The sequence below is a fragment of the Tachypleus tridentatus genome, chromosome 13 (assembly GCF_004210375.1).
Source record: "Tachypleus tridentatus isolate NWPU-2018 chromosome 13, ASM421037v1, whole genome shotgun sequence".
In the NCBI taxonomy this organism is placed as follows: Eukaryota; Metazoa; Arthropoda; class Merostomata; order Xiphosura; family Limulidae; genus Tachypleus; species Tachypleus tridentatus.
The window spans coordinates 50,836,656-50,848,522 of record NC_134837.1 but is presented as its reverse complement, the minus strand read 5'-3'; the positions used below and the strand labels follow the sequence as shown (position 1 = coordinate 50,848,522).

The following is an 11,867-nucleotide window of genomic DNA, read 5'->3' as shown; positions in this document are numbered from 1 at the left end:
CTTCAAGCATGTTTCTCGTCATCACGAAAATTCTGACTTCGACCTATGCCATGCCACGCAAGCACCTCTTTTTGATATTTTCAAAATACGCCACAGTAAGGGTTTGGTTAGTAGGTTAAATGTTATACTGAGTGGTGGTAGTTGTTATTGAAATTACCAGTTTGAAGTTATGGCAGTAAGTGTAATAGAAGTACTGTCCAAGTTTTATGAAGATTATGAGTCCAATACTCCTAAACGGCTTAAAATTATAGATGCCTATCTTTTTTATATACTTCTCACGGGAATAATCCAGTTTGTGTATTGTTGCTTGGTGGGTACATATCCGTTCAATTCCTTTCTGTCGGGATTTATTTCATGTGTGGCATCTTTCGTTCTCGCCGGTAAGTTGTCGCATTTCTTATTTAAGATCAAACTAAAAAAAAAAAAAAGTCAATTCTGTTGTTAATAATAGTATGTGACCTGGTTTAGCCTGATATTGTAGCAATAATGAGATCGTGAAAATTAGTATTAATTAAGTAGGACTTAGCATTCTGGAAGAACTACCCTTACTACTAGTCTTAGCCTTTTGCTGTAAATATAGTTACAGTTATAGATGCAGAACTGCTCTTACTACTAGTCTTAGCCTTACACTGTAAATATAGTTACAGTTATAGATGCATGCCTTTTTTCATATAAAAGTAAAAGATGCAAAGTAATACTTAATACAAGATTGAAACGCCATATATTTATAGTAACGTAATAAGTACTCAGATCGGTAAATGATTAATTACTCTCAATCAGTAGTACTAGTAGTAGTCATACTAAAATGATTACAGTTCTTTATTTAAATTAATAACAAGTGTGAGAGTCAACCAGACAACGTAGGGTATTCCACCTCTTGAATTTCCCCAACACACTTGCAAATTTTAGAGCGTATGCACCGTTAGTATTATATGTGGAATAGATCAGTGTTTGTTAATCCAAAAAACTGAAAAATAGAACTAGAAGAAATAGAATGTTCATAACTTTTGTGAGATAGAAAATTGTTTTTAATAAAGCTTGTCTGAGGTTGTGGTATTCTTATAATAAACTATCTGTAGAAATTCTTACAATGTCACTAATTACTGGAAATGGTAAGGATGTACAGCAGATTTCCTAACAAAGTCGCACATCTCGGAGAATGGATGTCAGAAACATCAGATTGAAAGCTTACTTGTAAGTATAAGGTAGTAAAGTGAATAGTGTGCCACCAGTGAAGTAAATGAAGATGTGATGATGACAGGATACCAGTTACAAAGCAAATCATAAAGTGGCTAGAAAAGAATTTCTGTTGATGATGAGAAACTCACTTAAGTTAAAATGTATTCTAAAGACAACTGGTATGGGTATTAAAACTTTAATTACAATAAAGTACAGAACAATGTTTTGGCCTTCTTACATCAACTTCACATTAAGATTGCCTAAGAAGGTTAGAACGTTGCTCTGCACTTTATTGGAATTAAAGTTTTAAGACCCATATTAGCTGTCTTCAGAATACAAAAACTCCAAACATTGACCTAGTTTGAACAGGTATATTAATTGTCTGAATATATGGATAGCTATGGACAGAACATTGAGATTGGTTAATTTTTGAGAAGATAAAAAACCACCATATTCACTATATCTAGAAAATACCAAAGAAAACGACTTTTCATATCACTGTGTTTTATTCCAACTTTTCCAAATCTTATTTGGACCCTCCATTGTTATAAAAAGTATACAATTGGTTCACTTGACTTGGAGATTCACTGTTAAAATCAAACACTGCAAATGAGAGGAAAAGATGTCAAGTGTAAGTTTGATATACAGTTTATTGTAGTCCAGCTAAGGTAACTGATAAAAGCTGGATAAGTATATTACTACAAAGACTGGACAATAAGTACTACATGTTATATATATATATGCATTAAATGTAATAATTCATTATATCCCAACATTAACTCATCATACCCCTATCCTGATATTTTGGAAAAACTACATTAGACATGGTGGGACTTAGCTTTCCATGTGATAAATTAGCAACTTATAAAAATTCTGTTTGACTTCTCTATCCCATCTTCCAAGGAGTTTTGCAAAATTCTCTGTTTGCTTGTAAGTGTAAAAGTGAAATGATTAAGATACAGTCAGTAGTGTAATTATGCAAAATTAAGTATTTAAAGATATCTTTTTTTATAATTGAAAATAATAAGTAATTGCTACTGCACATAAAGCATTCTACTGCTTATCCATATATTATATCTTGTCACTTAAACTACTGTTTTACTGGTTTAGAAAGGAGGGAGGCATGTAATAAACCATATTTATTAAAGAACGGTATGAATGACAAATGTTTAGAAATGCTGATGTGTGGAATGAGTTGCTGTTAGTAGTAGTTGAGGCAGCATCACTTGTACAAGAGTTTAAGAAGAGTCAGTTTTTTGAAAAATGAAAGAGTGGGTTTAACTTTTGCAAATTGTGAATGTATAAAGATAGCTTTGAAGGACCAAATAATCTCTAGATGGCTTTTTTAGTGCAGAATGATTAAAATTTTTCTAATCTTTTTATATTAGGAATGAGGTAAATTATTAGAAAAAATGGTCATAAAGTTTTGTTTTTCTTTGTTTCAGTTTGTTTGCGACTACAGGTGAATCCACAGAATAAAAGCCAGTTACATTACATTAGCTCAGAACGAGCTTTTGCTGACTTCATCTTTGCACACATTATCTTGCACCTCATAGTTATGAATTTCATTGGTTAAGAAGGTAAGTAATATGTGGTATGTAAGTTTTGTGCAGTGAAAATTAATTTTATAACTGAAGGTTTATTTTTATAACATTTAATTATTTGTATTATATTTTACAGCACATCTAAATAAGTATTTTGCAATAATGAATAGTGTTATGAACCCAAAGTTTTTGTGCTTTGTAAGTAATTGGCACCTTTTTGTTTTCTATCTTAAAATCAGTTTGATTAATATGATATGTTTGTATATATAATATCTTGAACAAGTTGATAAGTATTTATTTCTTCTGTTTGTTTGGTGTATGGATTTATATTAAATATGTGAAATATGTATTTTTAAGAGAAGGGTTATCCAACTTATAATTTAATTCTAGAGCCTGTGTATTTGTTTATTAAATCTTTTTGGTATTAAAAAATAAAAGATTAATGAAAATTTTCATTTTGTAAGAAAACATATTTGTACCATGGCTTCTTTATTTGAGCATATACCTGGTGTAGATTGCAAATAGGAAGTGTGGTTTTATTTCATAGCAGTGCTGTTTCTGTTTTTACTGAAAAAAAATCTTATTTTCTCTGTTTAAAATGATGATACAGTTTTAGCTTTCCTGGGACATTTAATTTAAATACCATTTTTGCTAATCAGGTTGTCTGAATTAGCTGCTAAATATCCATATTCAAGGTCAGCAAATAACTTGCCTAGAGTAACTGTTGTATTTTGTTGTTTATGGTATTGTTCTAAAGCTAAATGTTAGTAAGCTGGTCTGTATCTCTTGGTAACATAATAGAAATCTTTTGTTTAAAGATTTTTTTTTGTGTGTTAGTGCGTGATGATGATTTCATTTTAGCTACCATGTAAAAATGAGATTTGAGTATTTATTCTCACCATTTTAAGTTGTTGGGTAAAATTGTTCACTCTGTTTCACTTTAGGCATTGATCCACTTAAAGACTCACATTTTTTATTGTAAGCTTTTTTCCAGCTTTTCTGAAAACTTAACTGGTTAGTTAACATAATTTCCCTAATGTGGATTGGGAATTTTGGATCTATCTCAAAACACTTGTTTTTGAGAGCTTGTTTTTTATTCTAGAATTGGAAGCTTTTGACAACAGTTTTCTGTCTCAGCTTTAAAGTTCAGGGTAGATATTTCTTTGTCACAGTGGAGAGACTTGCATTTAACTGCTTTCCAGTCCACACAGAGTGGCCTGGGTCCCATTGATATGCCAATCCTAAACCCCAACAGCTATTCCTATAATTTTCTTTTACAATTTATCAATTCTCCTCCCATCAAGAAATTTTCCTACAATATTCACAATAACAATCATCTGCATTATTGATAATATTTTGTGTTAGTTGTAGAGAGTTTTGTGCCAAACATTTGATAAAAGACGTTACCTTTACTGTCAATTTGTTTGGAATTGTGTTGTCAATATTCCATACAGTGTTTTTAGAGCTGCAACAACAATTCTTGCAGTGTTGATTTTGTCCAAATAGATGATAGATGTAGGGCCTGTGTTTTGGATCTCTTTGCAAATTTATGGTAGTTAGATTTGGTTGTTGAGCGTGATCATTTAATTTTTTAAAATGTTTTCATACAGTTCCAAGCCTGTTTTGTTTTTTTGAATAATGGCTGGTGATTACTGGTATTTTCTGGTTGATAAACTTACAAGTTTGTTAATCCACTAATATGCTCCACCCTTGTTATAAGAAAGAAGAAAAAATGCTTTGTCAGCTCTATCAACTTATCCTTTTTGTGCAGTGACCAAAGACATGGTTCAACTTAACTAATATAATTAGCACAAACTAGCTTGCTAAACGTTGTGGTCTAAAGTGGTTAGTTTTATTGAGTTGGTGGTCCCATAGTAACTTGTATACTTAACATTTCTAATCTTAGTGGTACGTACTGTAAAAGTTAGATTCTAATGTCACAAGTTGTGTGGTCAGTTAACATTGTAATCTTCCTACTTTTGTTTATATTTTGTTATTACAGTTTATTTCGTAACATAATTTTTTTCTTAATGTCACCAATTGCCCATTTTGTGAAAAAAAAAAGTTTTACTACAAGGTTTTTGGAAAATGAGTAGGATATCTTCTATTAGGCAGATGAATACTTATGCTAACTAAATACCACAGTGCAATACCACAGTGCAGTCACTGTTGTTTTGCTGTATATATTATATTTGGTAGTCAGTCTCACACTTATCTTGTGTAAATATAATAAATTTGTAATTAAATAACTAAAACAAGCTTTACTATCACTTGTAAGGATAATAATGTTTTCCTTTACAGCATATCATGACTAAAATTCCAAGTAAATAAGTGGACATTTAGCCAGTTTACTTTTTTACATTGTTTGAATAAGATAAACATGAGATACCAGTCACCAGAGTATTTTCTAGTACACTACTGTACTTACTAAACTCTAACCTTAAAATCCTAGCAAATTGGATAGATTTAGTTATTTTATTTGAAAAACATAATAAAAACATTTCATGTTTACAAGTATTTCAAATGTTTCATTGCTGTATATATATATTTGTGAATCTAGAAAACTAATTCTACCTTATGATGGCAAAATATTCTCCAAACCTGGTACTTAGTACTGTAATAAACTTTTAAGAAAGTATTTTACCCATTTAAACCATCTCTTAAGTTTTATAAGCTTATCTTATCTCAAGCTGTCTGAAGAAAATTTCTGTAACTTTGAAACAAATATAATTTAGCAGACAAATACTTTCACAGTTCACAAATGAAAGAAATGTTTACAGAAACTATTTAAAAAAACAACTCTTAAACCTATATAATTACTATTACACAATAGTCTATGTTTTGCTCTATTCAGTCATTTGTAAAACTTCCTTTACAGCTGTTTCATTAGTAAATGATCAAACCAACAGATGTGGCACCATAACAATATTTCAGTCAAGGTCTGTACAAAAGTTTAGATAAAAGTTAGAAAATCAAGCAAGAAGTGAACAAAATATCATTGTGATGGGTTCTTAGCAAAAATAGTTAGAATGGGCAGAAAAATTGTTAAAAAAAATTGACAAGTGGATTTTGTTTACATGCAAAACTCTTGGCAGCTGTGTAGAAATAAACTTTACAATAGTTGCAATATTGTTTCATTTTTACAATGATGGATGATACCAATTAAGTTTTTAAAGTTATCTGTGTAACACTATAACCATATTTTCAGTATTTTCTACATGAAAGAAGACATTTCCTGTGTAATAATGTACTATTTTATATTAATCGTATAGTCCTTAAGTAACATAAATAGATCAAATTTAAAATGTTATGTTCTGTAAATGAGCAGATCAAAAGGTTATAATTCAGGTTTGAAGCTTGTCTTTTTCTAGTACTATAATTAATATAAAATTAAAAGAATGTTAAAAACAAATATTTCATAATTTTAATTACAGTTAAATAGTTAATTATGTTTAGGAAAATTTATAACATCGGTAAACAGAATGCCAGTTTCCAAAATCTTCTTTTAAAGGTGTTATTTATATGGTCATACTACTTCCATTTTTACTTGTTATAGATATCATAAGATACAAAAATATCTTCCTTATCGAAATTACAACTTTTTGACAATGAGAAACTGATTCTATAACAAGTTTGTTTTTAAGCAGTTGTCTTAAAGAACTCTTTGATGAAAACAAGTCTCTTTTTTTTTTTTTTAAGTCTAGTCACATTGTTAATGTAAAAAAAAATTACTGTTGCAATGTTTAATTGACATTCATATTGTATTAGTTTGGATATAATCAGTTATTGGCTGAAACCTTAATTGGATTGCTGTAGACTCCAGCAATGTTGATTTCAGTAAACATGAAAAAAAAGTTTATAGTAGTTAATAGTCCAGTGAGGTAATTGATAGTGTAAAGACAGGATGAGCTAGTTTGGTAGAAATGGAAATAAAATCTCAAATTATGTAACTTTGCACTTAACAACTAACAAACATGATGGCAATATTTTGGTTGGGTAGTTGGAATAATTGAAAACAGTAATTATCAGAAATCCTAATTTCAATTAGGTGGTCATTTACACATAATTGATTTAACCAACTTCAATAAATCTAGTAGTTTACATGACTCTAAGTGATTGTAACTCATACTTGATTGAATATATTAATTAAATTGTCCAGCTGAAGGAATCTGAAACTGACTAAATTTCATCCATTTGTGATCATAGCTGGTGTATCAATAATGGGTAAAACTTCATCTGTGAATGATTATAGCCAATGCTTATAAATCCTTCAACTGTAGCAAGTAGTTTTGCAAGTTGGTATCTAGTAATAACAAAGTTCTGCCAGCTTCAACTGTAGCATGATTAATATCCTGTAGTTTTGCAAGCTGGTGTGGTATCTAGTAATAACCAAGTTCTGCCAGCACCTATCGTAGTTAAGATTAAATTGACTAAGAAAGAACTTGTTTCTTTTTGCATGTAATTATCCCCCCCCCTCCTACCCTCCAACAAATATCACTATGGAGTAATGATATTCTTGTCATTCTATTGATGAAATAATCAACAGAAATAATTTTTTTTCCATAAATGAGTTGTAAGCTACAGTTATTTGAAGAACTTGGAAAAAACAGCAATGAAGTGTCATTGGTGTCTTTGTTTTCATGTACTCTACTTACATCTTTATAGAATTAGAAAACACTCTTTCATTACAACTGAAACAATATTTTATCATAACTAGAAAAAGATGTGTGGTAATATTTGGATTAATAATAAGAAAAGTAACACTTTTCAAAAAGACTTAGTTCTGAGCTCTGCATTTTTAATAGTGAAGTGCTTAAAAATCTAAAATGTTTATTGATCATTAGTTTGCTTTGGTTACTTGGTTTGGCCAGTGGACATCCTGGAGGGGTTGTTCAGCGTATCACAAATCCTCTCTGCCTTGACTCTTCCTGTCAACAGGAGGTCAAGTGTACTTCTGCTAATGTTGCCAGTGATCAACTGATTCCTGTGGCATCTGTCTGGGCCTTTGTTGTGACTGTCACGAGAGATGTCAAAAGGGGTCCTGAGGCTGAGAATTCTATCTCCCTCTTCTGAGTACATGAGGGACTCTCTGATGCTCTGGCATGCTGATTGCTGGCACAAGAGTGTTATATCTTGAGGAAAGAGTGACGTCTGGTCTGTTGGTTCTGTTGCTGCTGCAAGTTGGTCAGCCTTCTCATTGTACTTGACACCAGCATAACCTGGGACATAAACAAAGGTGGGAGATTTATCATGGAGATAAGGTGCAGCCTCTCTTCACCCATCAGGTAGCCAGCTACTCTAGATTCTCTGCAACACTGCCATGGAGTCTGTGGCAAACACAACTGTGGTGACATCGGGGGATTCTCAAACAAGCCATCCAAGGGCTTGCTTGACAGCCTCAAGTTCAATCCTGGTGCTACTTGTGTACAGGGTGCATGCTCCAGACTTCTCAGTTATAGATGTGCCATCCAGAAATGCAGCAAATCCCCAACCTGCTCTCATGATGTCTGGTGTGAATGAGCTGTCTGTTGCAATGATGAGATTTCCCTTGTTTTTGGAACATCTGGTATGCTGCTTCTGCTGCACCTTGAGGCCACTCTTTACAATCTCTGTTGAACTTGACAATAACTGCAGGTTAGCATGGCCATTTCTCTTCTGCAGACCAAAGCCATGGAGCTTGGTTGGAAAGGGAATATGAATTGCAGATCTTCTTACAAGCCAGTACATCTACTTCAAGTCACGACTTCCTCTATATATGAGACCTAGGTGCTACTTCAAGTCTTGGGTGGCATAGAGAACGTCTTTGTTAGTTGGATAGTTCAGCAGTGAAAAAGTACTTCCCTGTAAGGATGTGAAGTCCATGCCTTGGATTTTGTCAAGCCTTAGCAAACAGTAGGGCTATTTGTGATGTTTACCTGTCCTTGATACTTGGGGATCCAATGAGGTGATGGAGTACTAGCACTGGAGTAGATTTGATGCAACCTGTGATGATCCTGAGACATGCATTCTGCAGTCATTCTAGCCTTCCAAGTTGGTTGTTGCTGAGTTGTGCCAGGGGCAGTGCATAATCAACCACTGAAAGCACAAGGCTTCTGTACAGCATGCTCATGTGACATTCTTCAGCATGCCTGCCTACTGCAGCACAGGGCATTCATTACATTTGTGGCCCTGAGAATGAACTCATCCCACATGTTTGGAGAAGTTCAGTTGCCTCTCAAACACAATGTTCAGATAGCACAATGAGCCCTCCTGTGTTATTCCTGTGCCTCTGAAGGTTGGAATAGGAATATCTGATATGTCAGCACAGTTGTTGAGAGTAAGGAACAGTGCTTTGGCCTTCTGGATTTATCAGCATGCCATTATCTTTACACCAGTCTCTTATGTTGTCCAGCCTGGGTTGAATCCTACTTGTGATCATTTCTGTAGATGCCCCACTGGTATGAACCAAGATGTCATCAGCAAAGGTTTTGATTCTGATATCAGGTCTATCTAGCCTTGCTAGATCAAGGATGTAAATGTTGAATAGTACAGGTGATGGAGGTGAACCCTGTGGGAGGCCAGTGCTTATGGTTGATCAGTCTGACCTCCATTCACCAGGTTTCATGATGATATGGCACTGGCTGAAGGTTGGCATAACTCATCTGATACACAAAGTTGGGAGTCCCAAGTGCAACATCTTGTCAGCAATGAGAGGAAGTCATACCCTATTGTAGGCATCTTCAAGATCAAAATTAGCTTGCCTTAAAGAACTTACATTAGTACTTTTACTTAGACAAGGTTTTTCTTCTATTAGTTCATCCTTTTTGTGCAGTGACCAAAGACATGGTTCAATTTAACTAATATAATGAGCACAAACTAGCTTGCTAAACGTTGTGGTCTAAAGTGGTTAGTTTTATTGAGTTGATGATCCCATAGTAACTTGTATACTTGATAATGTTTCTAATCTTAGTGGTACGTACTGTAAAAGTTAGATTCTAATGTTACAAGTTGTGTGTTGGTTAGTTAATATTGTGTACAGTTTATCTTTCAAAACACCAAAAGTAAGATTATTTTCTTGTATTCACTTTGTTTTTTTATGCATTTGAAGTATAAGTGGACTTGTGATGTTTTTTATCAGAAGAGATAAAAATCTGTTTATTTATTTCATGTATATAACCACAAGAACTGAATATAGGAATGTTGACAACTCCTAGTGAGTTTCTTTATGAATTTCAAACATCCTGCTGCTTAACAGTTATTTAGTCTCAAGGCTAGATGTAACTGGGTATTGTTTACCTGTCATAGCTTGAACATCTGAGAAGAATAAATGCAATTTTACTAAAGCACAGACTTGATCAGAAAGGAATGATTTATGAGTATGGAGTTTATTTTACAGTCACTGTCTTGTCTTTTGATGTCATTAAAATAAACTTGATACATCAGGGGGGAAAAGTTTAGTACAGATAGTGTGCAAGATTTTCAGTAGTTAGAGGAATCTCAAATATGGGTAAGTTTTGGTTTTTTTAAAAAAAAGACATAGGTGATAAAGAAAGTGGATTTTAGGGAGATGTGGGTAAATTATTTTTATGTACTGTTAATTGTTAAACAAAGCAATTATTTATTATTATTTGTTTATCTTAAATAGAAAAATTAGTACAGTCTCTTGTAAGAATCTTTTTTTTTTCTCTACAGTTCACTGTCACCAGGAAGTGTCCGAGATGTATTCCGTTTTGCCTTTTAGGATGGTTTTCATTTTTCTGTATCTATAACCAGAGTTTAAAAAAAGTTTATCTTAAAAAGCAAATGAGAAAATTTCAATAAAAGTGATTTTGTATAGTAGATATTGAGTATCTTTCCTACTTATAGTAACTAACTATTATTGTCATCTGCATGAAGAGTTTACTTTGTAACCCTGATATTTACAATATAATTTGTAAACAAAGAAAAGAAACTGGTGTGTACTTTGATCGGTAGAAGTATTGTAAAAATTGCTGGTTCATCAACAGTAGTTTCTTATTTGTGGCAATTCTAATAACTAACTATAATAGTCTTACTCCCTCTGTTGAGAATTCCTTGATGATGCTTTTTTGCTCAGAAACAAAACTATCACTTCGTTGTTCGTATGCCAATTATGGTGTTTATACACAATGTTCATGTTGATTTCTTAAAAAGATTTGTTTTTTGTTCTTTATTTTTTTATAACTTTACTGATACAAAAATAAAATAGTTCAATTTAGAAGTTTCAGCAAAAAGCAAAATAAAATGTACTTAGTTGTGTTTCAACTATGACTTATATTATGTTTATGTATCAAATTAGACTGCAAATTGGCTGACCATTGCTAACATCATAGTCAGTATTCTTTGATAGATTGTTTAGGCAGAGTATTCATGATGAAACTTTGTAGTATGGATGGCAACTGCCTGTTGTGGAGACACAAGCGTAGAAAAGGATGTATTGAAAGTCTTCCACCATCAAGACGAAACACTTTCGAAATGTTGTCCTCTACACTTGTATCTCCACAACAGGCAGTTGCCATCCATTCTACAAAGTTTCATCATAGTCAGTGTTTATAAAAGTGTAAAGTGGTAAAGAAATATTAATTAATAAACATTCTTTTAGTATTTTAACCTGTTATCTAATTGGCCTTAAAACATTAATAAAAATAAACATTTAATACTAATAAATATGTTTTATCTTTGTACAGTTGAATGACTTGAAAATTTGGGTTGGCACATCCAAACTATGTTTTTTTTAATTCCTGACCCAGGATAGTGAAAAAAGCTCAAGAGTGCTATCTAAGTCTCTTTCAGAGAGCACACATGCTTTTGTTCACAATAGCATCTGATTTTTCTTTGTAGTTTTTACTAAAATCTGTGGTGATTGAAGACTTCAAGACTGATGAAATAACTGAAGAGTTGATGCATTTTGGAAGTTCAGACAAACTTTAGTTAAATTCTATAATTTTTGTTAATTATTCAGCAGTTACTTTCCAACATTCTTGATGGGCTTTTCATACTAATAATTAGTAATAATAAGGTAGAAGTTAAAGTGTTTGCTGCTGGCCTGTTGCCTTGTGGTCATTGGTTCAGATTGGGGATGGCTGAATATTAATATAACTGTGCACCAACAAATGTGGTGTTACAGGACTTAGTAACTGGGGAAAG

At 32.6% G+C, this 11,867-nt stretch overlaps 1 protein-coding gene across 2 annotated transcripts; it reads left to right on the top strand.

Annotated features, from left to right (window-relative positions):
- On the top strand, positions 1-10,541 carry Dad1 (dolichyl-diphosphooligosaccharide--protein glycosyltransferase subunit). 2 transcript variants are annotated; one of them, XM_076476961.1, is made up of 3 exons: positions 1-380; positions 2,625-2,773; positions 10,395-10,541. In XM_076476961.1, exons 1-2 carry the CDS (start codon positions 170-172, stop codon positions 2,753-2,755), a joined length of 342 nt encoding a protein of 113 aa, XP_076333076.1. In that variant the 5' UTR covers positions 1-169; the 3' UTR covers positions 2,756-2,773; positions 10,395-10,541. The 2 variants fall into 2 exon arrangements, with proteins under 2 accessions (XP_076333076.1, XP_076333074.1); XM_076476959.1 differs by having other exon boundaries at positions 6-380; positions 2,625-2,759.
- The last annotated feature ends 1,326 nt before the right edge of the window (positions 10,542-11,867 follow it).

Excerpts from the sequence above, each read along its gene's own strand:
- Dad1 (XM_076476961.1), top strand. The coding sequence starts at position 170 with ATGGCAGTAAGTGTAATAGAAGTACTGTCCAAGTTTTATGAAGATTAT. Across the intron at positions 381-2,624 it reads GGCATCTTTCGTTCTCGCCG|TTTGTTTGCGACTACAGGTG; the intron begins GTAAGTTGTCGC and ends TCTTTGTTTCAG.